Source organism: Hyalella azteca, unplaced genomic scaffold, assembly GCF_000764305.2.
Source record: "Hyalella azteca isolate HAZT.00-mixed unplaced genomic scaffold, Hazt_2.0.2 contig1749, whole genome shotgun sequence".
Lineage (NCBI taxonomy): Eukaryota > Metazoa > Arthropoda > Malacostraca > Amphipoda > Hyalellidae > Hyalella > Hyalella azteca.
In genome coordinates, this window is record NW_025932050.1 from 525,841 (window position 1) to 542,694 (window position 16,854).

Sequence of the window (16,854 nt, forward strand, 5' to 3'; positions counted from 1 at the left end):
TTAAAAGAAATCTAAGTGAGTTGTCTTTAAATTTTACATCATCTGGAGCCATGCTATGTACCGCATGTTACAGTGCTAAAAGGACTAATTAACTATAATTGCGCTTCTATAAGGGATATTTCCTCTCAATATTGATGTTTTGGTTAGATGTACCAATACGGTATTTACTTGTAAAAATTGCCACATTTTTCGATGATTGACAATCTCTATTGACTTTCCGATGATTGACTAGAAACAAATTAATCACAGAATGAGATTGAAATTATACGATCTAGCGGTACAGCTCCATTATTTTGAAACAACTTTCCACTTGAGGGCAATTTACTTGGAATGAGTATAGTCTTCGGAAAGATTGTTAATATTAGAGAATTAGTTATAAGTCACCTCACTTTACCGATGTACAGAGCCCTTAAGCAAGCCATCCTCTAGTTGTTGACGTTGATGTTAATCATGTACAATTCTCACGCCTCTCACTGTGATATCAATGTCCATGCATCTTTCCCTAAAATTGTGACTTCAAAGTCATGGTTCTTATTACGTTTAAAATCAAGCCAAACATTTCAGGATGAGCCCTCATTTCAGCCTGTCGCTGGCATTCATTTGTGTATTTCCATAAAAAATATCGTCATAAATAATCCAAGATGCTGCTAATTTTGCAGGCATACGTACTCGACAGCAAATTTTTTCATTGTTAAGAATTCATTCGCCGCATCATTTTAGACGCATTGGGACAATGATGTTTTTGCTTATCTGGTGGTGCTGCTGCTGTATTGACATCAGCAAGGCTATGGCCATAACTTTCGAACAATAAACTTTTTTAGTATCACAGCCCTCATGAGCCGGCATGGTCACTTATATTGTAGCCATTATCAGCGCATCTGAGGAGATCATGGCCATTATGAAGTGGATTTCTTCCAAAGAGATCATTGATGTTTAATTCAACTTTTCACAGTCTACAAGATGTAGATCTGAATTATATAAATGATTATGATTATTTTTAAAGCAGTATTCTAATTTTCAATGAAGCTCACCGTTTTGAAAGATATTTTTTACAAGTTGAAACATTTCACTATGCATTTCAATTTGAAACATTCTACCTAACCAGTTAGTTCGAAATCATAAGCAGGAACAGGTATTGGTGAACGTCAGTTGAGAGACGTTGGTAAATAATGTAATATATGTAATGAAATCATGAGTAGATCTTCTGAAGCTGAGTAGTTTTGTATGATCAGTGCTTCCACAAAATAAAAAATCTTCAAAAAATTTCGTGATGTCATTAACCCAAACCTTCAAAAAAATATTGCCAAAAATGCAGAACAGAACCCCGAAAGCCTTCTTTTTGTACGTCAACTCGAAGTACAAGATAACGGACGGTATTTCTGATTTGAAAGTAGATCAACGAAAGATATCCTCTGATGAGAGCAAGGCTAACGTCCTTATACAGTTTTTTATTAGCGTATTCATTGATGAGGACTAGAACAGTATTCCAGCAATTGAGGAGCGCCCAGTCGGATCTAAATTAACAAGTTTTGAAATACATATAGAAGTGGTTCTCAAGCGCCTGATCGCAGTAAATCCAAACAAGCCATGTGGACCGGACGGCTTCCACCCCAGATTACTCAAAGAGTTAGCAACTGTCGTCACCGGCCTTTTGACGTAATTTTTTTGAAAAACTTTGAACGAAGGGATCTTGCCGGCTGACTGGATAGAAGCTCAAGTGGACACCATTGCTCAAAATAGGTGACAAAAGCTGCCCGGGCAACTATCGCCCTGTCAGTTTGACTAGTGACGTTTGCAAGGTAATGGAATCTGCTGTAAGGGAACGATTGGTCGATCATATGACTGTTAATAATCTCCTATCAGACTGTCAACATGGCTTTATTACCGGTAGATCCTGCACCACTAACCTATTGCTCTTGTCTACTCTGAATGAATGGACCCGCCTGCTGGACGAACGGGAGCCAGTATAGCCAGTAGATGCAGTGTACATCGATTTAGCTCGGGCCTGTTTTATTCGTTGCGTTTATAAACTATCAGCCAGGAGCTGTGTCTAGCTGCTAGCGTGTGCTCGATGTATGCTGACGACACAAAAGTTTATAATACAGTGAAGAATACGTCGCAAAAAGTAGTTGCAAGGTGATCTTGACACGTTGGTTGACTGGGCTGACAAGTGGCTGCTGCGTTTTAACGCTGACAAACAGTATGAGAAGACACGGTTGCAACGACAGAGTGATGTAGTCGAAGTCAACAATGGGAAAAGATTTAGGAGTAAATGTCAACAATGAGTTGAAATTTTCTAAGCATATTGAAGCTCAAGTTGATATAGCCAATAAATTACTTGGACTGATCAGACGCTCTTACGAGTACACAGATGTTGAAGCGATGAAACTGTCGTTTGTCGCTGTCGTGCGTCCGAACCTAGTTTGGAAACGTCGTGTGGTTACCGAAACTTGAAAAGGACAAAAATTTAGTCAAGAGTGCTCAAAGACGTGCACTCCGGGAGGATAATTCCGGGATTGAAAAGCTAGAATATGAAGAAAGGTTAAAGATTATGAAGCTTTCAAGCCTCTGTTATCGACGTCTGCGTGCTGACCTCATTGAAGTGTACATGTATACCCACGGTTTATTCAAGGTCTCAGAAGGATTACTAGAATTTGAAACAAGAACCGACATCAGGGGCCACGGCCAGAAACTAAAAAAACTGCGTTGTAACACATCCATGCGACAACATTTCTTCTCGCTTCGATTCACCGACATGTGGAACAGCCTCCCTGATAGCATCGTTGACGCTCCGAGTATGAACGCCTTCAAGAACAGACTAGACGAAGCTATGCAGGAGCATATGTTCAGTCTTAAATGCCTAGCACCTTACGGGCCTTGCAATAAGTCCAGCAGCTATCTCAATCAATCGTCAGCTATTAAAAAGATCGGTTTCAAAAGGCCAGATACCTTGTGAATCAAGGCACGAAAAGCACACGAATCGGCAACAGGCCATGGGCCTATTTCTTCAGTGCCGGCACTTCTATTCTATTCTATTCTATGTTAGGAAATTCAAACAAAAGATTTATTTTTTAGCCAATTCATCTTTTAGAAACAATTTATTACATCTATTCTTTATAGTTAATTGGCAGATTATTGTAATATTGATAGACTGCCGAGTTTACTACACACTATACAACTTTTCCGAAAGAAAGTGGCTGCAAATCTTGATTTTGAAGCATGTCCAAAAATTGTTTCTCCTCCTCAAAACCATTCAAACTGATATTGGTCGTGATATGGAAACTTTACGTGACATACAGAAACTTTACGCAATTTCGTTTAATATGAAACAATTAGAGTCCAAAATAAAGTTATATTCAAGAATAAAACCCCCGTATATTTCAATTTAAAAATCAAAATTTATTCTAACACCTCACGGAAAGATTTATTAATACTATAAACAGTATACTCTCGTTACATTAAGCATATTTAATCATTGCTAGACGCATCTACACATTTGGACGTTATACATTTCTATACGTCAGACGTAATCTTATGCATGATAAACATTAGTATCACAGATAACATATTTATTTTAATAACTATAAATTATTTATTACAAGATTCTATATGCAGTAAAATTAAGCACTTTCAAATTATTATAAAAGCTATGATCATGGCATGGCTATGGCACATTTCAATGCCTTCAGAATATACATTATATTCACACTATATTAACGTTATTGTTCACAACCCGGAACTGCACATGAACATGGACGAATAAAGCTTAGCAATATAATGCAAAGTTCGTTGAGGCAGACATCACGAATAAAATGAAACAATCGATTTTTTGCAATCATGAACATGAGTAGATAAAGATTGAATTAAACAAAGAAGAAGTTATACAGTCAGGATTCCGTGTTCGTCGGAAGGCAACTCGGACCAATAGGCTTTAAAAAGCCTTATTATAATTGGCAAGAGTGATAAGAATCCCAACAAATTTCGCACTAATTGAGACATGAGTCAAATAGAGATTGAATTGAAGTAAAATAGAGATGCTAAGTCTAATACTAATGCTGAAAATCCGTAAAATATGTCATAGAATGAAAAAAATGAGGCACCGTGGTCATCAGACTAGAAGAATGTATTAAAAGCATAACAATCAAAACGAATTTGAATCGTAAGTAAAATATGCGAGATATAAAATTCGCGAGCTAATTTCTTCACAGAGTGACACAGCTTATAAATAAGGTTAACAACGGACGCAATTTGATTTTCCAGGCGCATTTGGAATCACAGAATTCATCTCATAATGAACTCTGAAGAAATGAATATTTGCAAGGAGGAGGACTTTTAAAATAATAATGAATCTTTCACGCACTTTGCCCGCTAAGTTCTAAAGCGACCCAAATAATGTGTTCGTTTCTCTCACGCGTCACGAGGCAGATAATGTGAGGGCACCGCAGGCCGGTCCCTCACGCGTCGTGTGGCAGAGAATGTGAGGGCACCGCAGGCCGGTCCCTCACGCGTCGTGTGGCAGAGAATGTGAGGGCACCGCAGGCCGGTCCCTCACGCGTCGTGTGGCAGAGAATGTGAGGGCACCGCAGGCCGGTCCCTCACGCGTCGTGTGGCAGAGAATGTGAGGGCACCGCAGGCCGGTCCCTCACGCGTCGTGTGGCAGAGAATGTGAGGGCACCGCAGGCCGGTCCCTCACGCGTCGTGTGGCAGAGAATGTGAGGGCACCGCAGGCCGGTCCTTCACGCATCGTGAGGCAGAGACTGTGAGGGCACCGCAGGCCGGTCCCTCACGCATCGTGAGGCAGAGACTGTGAGGGCACCGCAGGCCGGTCCTCACGCGTCGTGAGGCAGGGAATGTGAGGGCACCGCCAGCCTGTTCTTGTCCCGCCTCGTGGTGCGCCGGTGCGTGCAGGGCGACGCGTCCCTCACGACGCTCGTCTCTGCCGACGCGGACTCTTGGCCCCCGCGCCGAGTCCCGCCGCGTCGGGCGACCGTCGTGCCTGGGGGTGGGAGGTGGTCAAGAAAAGAGGAGGTGAAGTGTAGTCAAGAAGGAAGAGGGGTATGATTTGGTTAAGAAGAGAGGGGGTGAAGTGTAGTCAAGAAGGAAGAGGGGTGTGATTTGGTTAAGAAGAGAGGGGGTGAAGTGTAGTCAAGAAGGAAGAGGGGTGTGAATTGGTTAAGATGAGAGGGGGTGAAGTGTAGTCAAGGGGGTGTGATGTAGTCAAGAAAAGAAGAGTTAAGAGTAGTCAAGGGAGTGTGATGGAGTCAAGAAAAGTGGGGGTGAAGTGTAGTTAAGGGGAAAGAGGGGTGTGATGAGTAGTTAAGGGGAAAGGGGCGAAGAGTATATACTCGAGTGAGGGTGACTAGTACTCAATGTAAAGAATATGGCTCTTTGTTCAGGGGATTGTTCAGAATGAAAACTCGTTGTGGATTGTAACGGTTTCTGAAAACAAAGAATGAACAATTTGAACACAAAGTTGAGGTTATACGAAATTATAAACAATATAGAGAAAATATTCGAGGTTAACAAGCAATAAAATGATCATAACACAAGTATATGCTCACGTACCAAATTGCTGAACAATCTAGGTCAAGTGTGGTTAAAACTGAATTTTGCCCGAGCTCATCAACTCTGGTTCTACCTAAAAGGTCCCAACCTTATGTACACGGGAGAAGTATGTTCCGTAAAATTCTTACACTCAAGTAAGAATGAAGAGTACTCAAGGTGGATGAAGAGCACTTAAGGGAGTGACATGTAGCCAAGGAAAGGGTGATGTATTTTGACAGAGAAAAGGCAGATAAATGTCAAATGAACGAATAAATTAATATAAATGCAATTAATTGACAGAAAATTACTATTTGGTTGAGCTTACAGATGAAGAATAGAAATTTTCGCAGTCAATTGCGACAAATGTTTATTAGTTCGGAAGAGTTCAGAAACAATATTATGTATAATAGACTGATACCACCATGCAAAATTTAACCAAACTGAAAAAAATGGATTTATTGACAGTGACATATAATTGAAATTACCATTCACATTTTCGAACATCAAGAAAGATTAAAATCAGTACTCAAGTTTTTTAACATCCTTGATTTCATAGCTATCATCAATTTCAATTTATACCCCATGTTCGAGACTTCTAATCTACAGCCAGACTTCAATATTTTATAATCATTAAAACTAAACCAAATGCTGGTTTAGGTCTGCAGCTGCCTGGCCTGCAGGACGAATAATTTATTAATCTACTCTAATAACACAAATCTACTCCAGTTATAATAATCTACTTACACTAATTTATTCTAATCTACACCTTAGCCACACATCAATCTTTATCCAGCACTTAAGAAATAAATCAAATACTGAACACGACTGATTTCTCCTGGTTGTCTTCCGCCGCCTGGCCTGCAGGACGCACTAATCTACTCTAATGACACGAATTGTTATAATAATATACTTACACTAATCTATTCTAATCCACACTTTAGCTGCACATCAATTTTTATCCAACGCTTTATAAATAAATCAAATACTAAACACGACTGACTTCTCCTGGTTGTCTGCCGCCGCCTGCAGCCTGCAGTACGAACTAATCTGCTCTAATCACACTAATTGTTATAATAATCTACACACTAATCTACTCTGCAATCAAACATCAATCTTTATCCAACACTTCAGAAACAAATCCAATACTGAAGACGACTGACTTCTCCTGGTTGTCTGCCGCCGCCTGGCCTGCACGAGGCCGTACACGACGGCGGCTAGGCTGTTGTGGGCGCTCGGGTTGCGGGCGAAGGCAGGTTTGGTGCAGGGCCGGCGCCCCGTCACGTAGTATGTGTCCATCGAACCCTTGCCCTTAACTTCGATGCGGCCGCGGTGCTGCACTTTGAACCCTCTAAACTTCAGGATCTGGAGACGTTGCAAATTTTTAATTAGTAAATTTAGGTTATAACTGAATAATATGACATGTGCATGGTGGAAAATGGGTAGCTATAGGTTTTAACTTAGCAATAGATTTTTATTTACACGAAAATTTGCCATATTTGCACAGCGTAAGGAAATACCGAATGAACGAAACCAAGTTCAGGAACGAACAGAAATTTAAGTTTAAATCAGCATTAAAATTAGGATTTTGAGAATTTTTTTCAATCTACTCTGTTATAACAACGGGCCAAGTTTTTCTTTGAATGCTCTGTATAGGAAGTCGAATATCTTAGTGGTCTTACGTACCAAAAATACTAATATAATGGGAAATATATATGCTGAAAATTTTATTAGTTGACATTTATTTTAGCCACTCGTTGATGGATCGCCATTGACTGGAAATCTACGCTCGATCAGTTAGTGATCGTGCACTCATTTTTCAACATAAAACAAATTTAGCGACAAAGATTTGGTTCGTGATGCCTTGAAATGGTATGAAAATGTATCTTTGCTTTGCACACATGCGTTCAGATCAAAGATTTTTATTCTGGTTTTCGATATGAATATGTGCCATGGACCTGCCCAAAGTACCTGCGCAGTATACCAGTCCCCCGTACCTGTGCAGTGTACCAGTCCCCCGTACCTGTGCAGTGTACCAGTCCCCCGTACCTGTGCAGTGTACCAGTCCCCCGTACCTGTGCAGTGTACCAGTCCCCCGTACCTGTGCAGTGTACCAGTCCCCCGTACCTGTGCAGTGTACAGCCCCCCGTACCTGTGCAGTGTACCAGTCCCCTGTACCTGTGCAGTGTACCAGTCATCCGTACCTCTGCAGTGTACCAGCCCCTGTACCTGCGCAGTGTACCAGTCCTCCGTACCTGCGCAGTGTGCCGAGGTATCTGGATGGTATCGAAGGTACCAGTGGAGTCCATCCTAGAAGCCTCGTTGACTGTGTTGCCCCACACGTCGAAGACTGGCTTACGCGCACCGATCACCCCGCCCACTAGCGGTCCGTGGCTGATGCCTGGTGCGGTATCGGTATTCTTCACAAATCTCAACATAAATTCAATCATGAAAGATAAATTAAAAATTACATAAATATTTATTTAAAATAAAAGTTTTTCATTCTGCTTTTTGTTTTCCACTTGCGTTGGTTTAATAAGTTGCAAATGTTGGCTTAGTAGAAGAAAACTATTTTAAGAACTGAATGCGATCTTGAGAAATCATGAAATCGAAGCATGAAAAAGAAATTAATTTTTTCATAGCGAGCTATGAAAAAAATAATAATTTACAGCATACGCAAGCGGTTGAGTTGCAAAAACTTTTTTAATGAAGTCAAATTATACTCGGAAAATCGACTTACCGACTCTGAGGGAGAAGTTGTTGAACGAGTGTTTGTTTAGTTCCTGCAAACGTGTTCTCATCTCGAGGGCGAAGTCAACAAGAGCCGCCAAGTGAGCGTCCTCCTCTTGCTGCGTAGCAAATAATTAAATTAATGGAGATAATATAATACATTACTGGCATATTATAATGATAATATGCGTCATGTTGCGGCACAAAATTAAAGAGAGAAAACTCAACTAATAAAGATGATTGAATGTTTTATTTATCAGCTTCTCACGTACTGGCCCTCTTTTTGTCTTCACTACATGTGAAGAAAAAATGAAACAACATTTATTATCGTCCAAAATTGTAAACCCATAACATCATTAAGATCTTTTTTGCGATTCTACGAATGCACTTTTTTAATTTTCCTTGTCATTTTGTTGTCGCTACACTCAATAATAATTTACCAATTTTACCTTCCAGTTAAAACCAATATACTACTCACGAAAAAAAATTGTTGATTTATTAGCGATGCTATTTCGGCAGTAAATCCAAAATTTATTTATTTGAGAGACCTCAGTTTTCTTTTTCATCTAACGCTACATAAAAATTACACTGGCAGCCGATTAAAGGCCCCATATGGCCTAGTTGGCCACCCACCTGCTGGCAGGCGATTAAAGGCCTCATATGGCCTAGTCGGCCACTCACCTGCTGGCAGGCCTCTGGACTGAGGCCAGCTGCCGCCATGTACGTCGAGCCGATCGTCTTGATCTTCTCGACCTGCGAGAAGCGCTCCTCTTCCAGCAACTCGTCGAAGTCAACTGCGAGAAAATAAAAGAGCTATCGTCATAATAAACCAAAAAAATTGTTCACAGTGCTAAATCTAATGCGAGAAATATAGTTCATAAGTAAATCGCACACTTTTTATGATTAAGTTCACTGCCATAATGATTCATTTCCAATCTGAGTTATTTAATGACTATTTTTTAACTGTAAGTAACATTCCGTGTCTTTCAATCATCTACAAATCTCATAGATACAAATGGTTTAGTTTCTTCACCGCAACAAACATGAACAATATTCAATATATCGACGACTGAGTTTTAGTTTTTGTTAACACTTGGCGTTAATATTGTTCGTACCGAAGATCTCGTTGAGCAGCCTGATGCACTCGACGCCGCGGTTGACGTCCTCTGAGTAGAACTGCGTGAAGTTGGGGATGGAGGCGAACATCACCGCAACGTTGTCGTACGCTTGTGAGAACAACTCCTGGGGGTCACCATCAACACAAATTACACATTTTCAGGAGAATTTATTGCATAGAGAAGTTGTAGGTCAATTTTACACTACAAAAAAGTTGTAAGTCTGTCTTACGTCAGCAACTTAATTTAACTGGTGGAGCGTTAAATATATATTCCGCGTGTGAATTATAATACACAGTACCTACAGTAATTATCAGCCTCTTACCAGAAAACATCCAAATTAAACTTTTGAAGCAAATATATTAACAGATTTTAATGAATCATAAATAAAGTAGTAAATTTATAAATAGATTATGAACCGGAATCAATCAATTTGAAAAGCATTTATTTTCTTTGAATGGATCACTTATTGCATTGAAAGAAAAAAAAAATCGATGGCAAGAAAAGGCAATACAAAACAGGAATTGGCAATCAATTGGCACCCAAATTATATCCATTTCTTACATGACTCTTGCGGTGACTGGACAGGAAGTAAGTAGCGACGTGGTCAGGTAAGATGTTCCGCAGCAGCTGCGTGTTGTAGTGCCGACACTCTGCCATCTCCTCGAGCTCGCTGATCGCTGTCTCTTTCCAGACGAAGTCGAGACGTGACGCGATCTCGACAAGTCGTCCGTGGTACGAGACCAGCACCGCGAACAGCAGCAGTAAGATGAACAGCCGCGCTCGCATGGATGTACTGGCGACAACACCGCAACTTTTTGGCACTTATTTCTTAATAAAGCTGATCATTCTTTAGTGCTTCGTATTCTAGCGAAATTTGACGCCTTGAACCTACGATCAATTGAAGGCGAAAACGCTAGTTTCCAAAACTTGTTTGAAAGGTAATTTCAGGCACGAATTTGTGACTGAAAGTTACCAGATTGAAAAGTGAGCACAAGCGATAACATATATAAGGGACCACACACATAAACAAAATTGTAAATGTGAAAAATACAAAAGTACGAAATTTATATAGTAAAAACTCTACAGTTGAAAGTAGTTTTGTCAAATCAGTAATTAGAAAGCGAAAAAAAAGTAAGGCCTAAATAAAACAAAATGATTTTGTTGTTAAAAAACGCAGACTCACTCGACGTAGTCATCAGGGCCGAGGACGGTGTAGAGCAGCCCGATATGGGTGGCTACCATGACGCAAACTATGACTGTCTTAACGATGTACTTAAGCTTCAAGAACCCTCCCAGTATTATCATGCAGAGAACCCAAGTGTACACGACGTACTGGGGTTTCTGGCAGTGCAGAGGGAGACTAGAAATGTCCCTGAATTGGCCGGTTTTCATACCAGAAAACTCGTCATTCGAGCGACCAAGATTCAAGGTTTTCAACGGTGATTCTTGACTAGAAAATTTCTCAGCCGATGGTTCAGACAATGAAATGAATGGGTTCATTTTATTTTGAGGCTCAAGATCATCGTTTTGGATCTCAAGACTATCTTTACCATCGTCGTCAATGTCGTCTGACATTTCGGTGCTTTCTTCCGACGAATGTAATCTTGAAGGAGGGGCATACGGCGATGTGGCGCTTATAATATACGGAGCGGATATTATGTAGCTCAACTTGGACATTGTCTGTAGGGGGAAATATTTAGTATCTTGGCGCTTTTCTAAGCTCCTCTTCTGCTTTAGTATGATTTTTGGAAGATGCTTGTAATTATCTGGATAAAATGCTCGTCTTAACCTTATCAAAGAAGGACCAGGTTCCTTCAAATAATCTGAGTCGGTTTGTTCAAAACTATTTACATCGGCATCGTAAAGTGGCTCATGATCAAACGTAAAGTCATTCTCGGAGTCCGTTTTTCTTCGATCGAGAACAGAATTGCTTTGATTATAAATTTGGGGACCGGTTTCATTTTGAGAAGAAATACTGTGGTTATCCATCGAATTTGTGTCGTTCTCTGCGTACAGAAAATCTGAGAAATACTTAGCAAGAGAAACTTTTTCAGAGAGGAGACTATCTTCGAGAATCGGAGTTGTTGCGCTCTCATCGTTCTGCCTCTGATCGCACTTGTCGACAAGCAAAGCCTGCAAGTAAATCAATTTTGTTAGAAAATTTAATCGAAGATTTTTCAATGGAAATTAATCCAGAACAAATTAAAATTGTTATGATTCTGTAACTAACTAATTGCGAAAGACATAATATGCAATTTTTCGTCATAAAATATGTGGGATGCAAAATACTGGACTAAAATAAACTAAGCTTAAGATAGGCAGTGGAAAATCACAACAAATTTGCGTGACTAATTCCGGGAAAACACAATATATTACTCCTCAAATAACTTAGAACACTGTCCTCAACCATGACACAATATCTTCATCAGTGGCCCAAAAACTTTGAAAACATAATGCAAAAACGCCCGCCTCAGGGACAGTAACACCATCGGTGGCCAAAAAAAAACAGAGACAGTAACACCATCGGTGGCCGAAAAAACCAGAGACTGTAACCAGAGCTGGGCAGCGCTACTTGGAAATGTAGCGGCGCTACCGCTACCGCTACATGCTCTAAATGTAGCGGGCGCTACCGCTACCGCTACACCCACTAGATTGTAACGGGCGCTACCGCTACCGCTACAGTAAAATGTAGCGCGCTACATTAGCCGCTACAGTGGCCAAAATTATTGGAAATCTCTAAGTATTTATTGTTCTGCTAATGGGATTTACTCATTAACATTTAATGATAATAAAACATTTTGGAAACATATCAATGCAACTTTATTGCAATTAACCTAACCGAACTAGTATGGATTAACCCCAGGGTTAGATACAGTAATTGGAAGTTGTAGTTATTTTTATGTTTTACCTTCCCTACATGAATGTGAACTTTAATCTAACAATCTAAAAAATTATCCACATATACATATAAAAATCAGTCTTTTTTGTATATATATGTGGATTAGTTTTGAGATTGGAAGATTAAAGTAGACATCCATGTAGGGAAGGTGAAACATAAAAATAACTGTGTAAAAATAACTGTGAGCAAACTGAAAGATGAAAAAAACCTGTAAGTGGTAACTGGTAACAACTTAACAAGTAACAACTAACAAAAAACCTCGTATCGCTACTTAAATATGTAGCGGGCGCTACCGCTACCTCTACATTGCCTTAAATGTAGAGCCGCTACCGCTACCGCTACTGAAAATGTAGCGGCCGCTAGTAGCGGCCGCTAGTAGCGGCCGCTACATGTAGCGCGCTACTGCCCACCTCTGACTGTAACACCATCGGTGGCCAAAAAAAAACAGAGACAGTAACACCACCGGTGGCCGAAAAAAACAGAGACTGTAACACCATCGGTGGCCAAAAAGAACAGAGACAGTAACACCATCGGTGGCCGAAAAAACCAGAGACTGTAATACCATCGGTGGCCGAAAAAAAACAGAGACTGTAACACCATCTGTGGTCAAAAAAAAACCAAACACAGTAACACAATCGGTGGCAAAAAAAACAGACACAGTAACACAATCGGTGGCCAAAAAAACTTACCCAGGGAACGGTGGCCCCGGCCGTGATGCCGGCGACGAGCAGGAAGATGTAGAGGCGCCTGAGGGAGACGTGCTCGGCGAGCGCGAGGGCGAGACGCTGCACGAGGAACGGCAGACACGGCAACACGTCAGCCATTGCCACCGTGTACGCTGCCCCGACGAACAAAGACGTGCAGACCAGCGAGATGTACACCGACACTTCCCTGTCACGTGGAAACAATATCTTACAGTATCCTTTCACTACATTGGGGTACTTAATTCCTACAGTTCCTAGTCATTCGATAACTTAACTCAGTTTACTTCCTATAGTTAACTCTTTTTACTATAATAGAATAAATAAATACACAACTTACAAAATTAGAAGGCATATCAGTAGTGCAAACACAATTCTACATGAAAATTTCCCTAATTAAATTGAATAAGATTAGCAAAAAACATGACTGCTGACCCGTGGAAGAGAATGAGATGGCAAAACAAGACGCAGAGCCAGATGAGGCATGCGGCGGTCGCCTCGCTCTTGAGGTACACAGCGCGGCTACGGCAGTAGACGCTCTCCAGCTCCGCTAGCTTGAAGTTCAAACTCAGCGGCTTCATGTACTCGGTGCGCATGCGTCTGTTGGATGCGATCTCGATGTTCATAGCCATCAGCTCGTTTGCCTGCGAGTGAAACCGGTAATATTAAAAAAAGAGTCTATTTATTTATTTATTTATTTACTTGTTTATTGATTTAGAGGTCCGATGATTACCACATGATAATTATCTGAAAATACAAGTTGAGTGAATTATTTTAGATTTCAAGAATGTGTTATGAGTGAAAAAATTTACTCGCAAGTGGGAAACATGGATATCATAAACATTTACATGCAATATATATGTAATACGTTGTTACTTTAATATCTTGCTTTGTTAGACGGTTAATAACGGCATTTCTATTCATAATTTGTAGACGTGCTAATATTATAATGGTATTCAACACGGCTGTTATTCTACCTCGGCATCATGACCGAGTTAACATCAAAAGTTTGGTTAGTGTAAACATCTTGATTTTTCACCTCAGCGTTGCAGTCGTGTTGAGTCTGGTCAAGTTTTTCGTTCTTTCCTAGATTTTCATCATCGTCCTCGTCTTCGTCTTCATCGTAGTCTGAAGATAAACCCTCGTCCAGAAAATCGTCCAGGAACGCTTCGTCTTCCCAGTTCGATTCCAGCTGCATAATATGAGTTCTCGTTAATCGATTAAAAATGTGCAGTTGCAACAAGTGGGCAACGAAATATGCTTCAATTTTTTCTTAGAAAATAACATATTGTATTAGCTCTTCGTTAATTGTTGAATATTTATGACAATTAAGACTAATGACATAAGCTCTATCCGATACTTAAAAACTTCTGAAATCTAAGAAACGGGCATAAACATCATCTACGAAATTATCAGAAATGAAATCAATGCATAAAATTTAACATGACTTGTTGTAGATTTAGATTTTGTTTTCTTACACATTGAAGGCGAAAGAAACTTTTTCAGTGCAGAGAATAAAGAGACACTATACTTATAGCTAAGCAGATATCTCAACTTAAATCCGAAAAAGTATAAATAAAATTAAAATAAAACATATTTAGTTTAAATATATTAACAAATTTTCATTGATAAATGAATCGATTTTAGAGAAATGGATGTATTTCCATCCGAAAAGTAAATAATTTGATTGGGCGTGTCGATCGACTTACGTCTCCGAAGGGGTATTCCGGACACCACTCGTTGTTCGGCAGCGCTTTGTCTTCCTCCTTATATTTTCGAGACGTTCTTAGAAAATCTCCGTTGACTTTCGAAAAACCCGTAGAAGGGCTTTGAGTTTTTTCAACCTCAGGGCTCGATGGCTTCATGGTACCATTTTTACCGTTAGGGTTGCACGTAATTATTTGATTTTCAGAAGTACTCATTTCTTCTTCTATAATATGCGATGAAGTTCTCGGTGAAGTATCTATGAAAACTTCGACGTTTTTCTCGTTTAATATATTGAACTTAAGACCATTACAGCCGTTGAGACTAGGCCGTTCGTCAGTTTTTGCCTCTTCACTGACCTTATCACTAGTTTTTTGGGGAATTTCACAGCCATCTTGCACTTCATTACCATTAACAAAATTCAAATTAATATTATCTATCTGCATCTCAATGACACATGAATCTCTTTTAAAACCACATTCCTGTAGATCCTGCCTATCATATTTTGGCACATCAGAAACTGATGAGGATCCGTCATCGACAGCACAATTTTTGATAACGTCCTTTGTTTCTCTGTAGCAAGACTCCTCTACTCGATCCTTATCCGAACCGAAATTTGGGTTATATGTGCCCTTCTCTGGGCTTGAATTTTTCGTAAAATTATTATCGATGTTTTCGGAACCAAAAACCTGCAAAATAATTATGCTTTTAGAAGTGGGTGAGATAAATCAAAATTAAGACGAGTGATCGAAATTCGTTGGCTCAATAACAAAGATTAAAGTAAGAGATACATTAACCTCATACATGTGTTATTTTAAGGATATTTCAAAAGTTTTGTCATCAAATTTTGATTCAAATCAGATTTTATATTACTTCAATTAAATTTATATTTAAAATTATTTTTTTAATTCTCCAAATTAAAGGAGAAGTCTAGAGCTGTGGTGCCCATGTGGCCTTATGACCTTATGACGGGGTCTTTGGAGACAACCCTTCTCGTCACCTCACTTGAAATTCGGAGGTACGCGGTGCAGTCTCTGTTCTTTACCTGGCCCGAGGTGCGGAGGTGCGCGGTGCAGTCTCTGTTCTTTACCAGGCCCGAGGTGCGGAGGTGCGCGGTGCAGTCTCTGTTCTTTACCTGGCCCGAGGTGCGGAGGTGCGCGGTGCAGTCTCTGTTCTTTACCTGGCCCGAGGTGCGGAGGTGTGCGGTGCAGTCTCTGTTCTTTACCTGGCCCGAGGTGCGGAGGTGTGCGGTGCAGTCCGCGGTGCTGAAGATGCGGGCGCGTGAAGGACGATGGCGGCGACGACAGTGCAGAGGCTCGTCGCGCGCTATAAGGAATGTTTCCACCTCTCGGTCCTGCCGCAAGCAAAAATATTTTGCTTTAAAACATTTGTATTATTTTGTGTTACATGATTTAATCGCGAACACTCTAGAATTTTCTTAACTACAAACTATTTAACAAGAAAACTAGTCGAAGAATATTTAATTATTGCGACCAATCTAATCTGAACAAATAGAACTTAGATTGCACTGTGAGTAAGACTTGAAAAATTAAAATATTGTGATTCGAAACGATGGTTTCACAATTCATCATATGGATATTTACAGACTCAGAATTGAATTTTTATTGTATCCACAAACAGATTGACGAACGTTTTTTTTTTTTCTTGAATCAATTTCTCAGTTCAATTGATTCTTAAGGCATAAAGTTTTCAGCTTTACGATCATCAACATCATTATTTCATCTAAGAGATAAAAGTTGGCCACTGTAAGTGTTAAGAACTCGTTTCACGCATTCAACTCACATTTAGAGGATGATAGAAAGATCTAATTTCCTATGAATTGAGCAACATAAATTTGATAATCAAGACAACAAACAACTTCGGGAATGGGCAATGTGAGGCAGCTTGAGCGGGAAACTTTACAACGACACATTATTACTGACGCTTAATCGTCCCCGGTCGTGGCACTTAAAAAAGTTTGCGATTTTAATTGGCTTTGACGCAACCTTGACTCAGCAAATTGTGTGCTTGATATGTGAGACGAGGCTGAATGTCTATGTCTAGCGAATGCTTTTTTTCTGGTATGAGGGCCAAAATTGAAATACTCAATAATTGAAAATAAAGTGAGAAATAAATATTGTCTTTGGAATATAATTATTTT

At 40.0% G+C, this 16,854-nt stretch overlaps 1 protein-coding gene across 1 annotated transcript in view; it reads right to left on the minus strand.

Annotated features, from left to right (window-relative positions):
• Positions 1 to 3,067: 3,067 nt before the first annotated feature.
• The window catches only part of LOC108672252, a 42,309-nt gene continuing 28,522 nt past the window's right edge, over positions 3,068 to 16,854 (minus strand). The window contains exons 14-26 of the mRNA XM_047883894.1: positions 15,739 to 16,047; positions 14,699 to 15,382; positions 14,029 to 14,181; positions 13,425 to 13,633; positions 12,978 to 13,179; positions 10,573 to 11,522; positions 9,951 to 10,182; positions 9,387 to 9,513; positions 8,953 to 9,065; positions 8,282 to 8,390; positions 7,797 to 7,942; positions 6,705 to 6,906; positions 3,068 to 4,996 (exon numbers count right to left, since the gene is read on the minus strand). Coding sequence (XP_047739850.1) covers positions 4,830 to 4,996; positions 6,705 to 6,906; positions 7,797 to 7,942; positions 8,282 to 8,390; positions 8,953 to 9,065; positions 9,387 to 9,513; positions 9,951 to 10,182; positions 10,573 to 11,522; positions 12,978 to 13,179; positions 13,425 to 13,633; positions 14,029 to 14,181; positions 14,699 to 15,382; positions 15,739 to 16,047 — 3,603 coding nt within the window. The 3' untranslated portion in view covers positions 3,068 to 4,829. The remainder of the gene's footprint in view (positions 4,997 to 6,704; positions 6,907 to 7,796; positions 7,943 to 8,281; positions 8,391 to 8,952; positions 9,066 to 9,386; positions 9,514 to 9,950; positions 10,183 to 10,572; positions 11,523 to 12,977; positions 13,180 to 13,424; positions 13,634 to 14,028; positions 14,182 to 14,698; positions 15,383 to 15,738; positions 16,048 to 16,854) is intronic.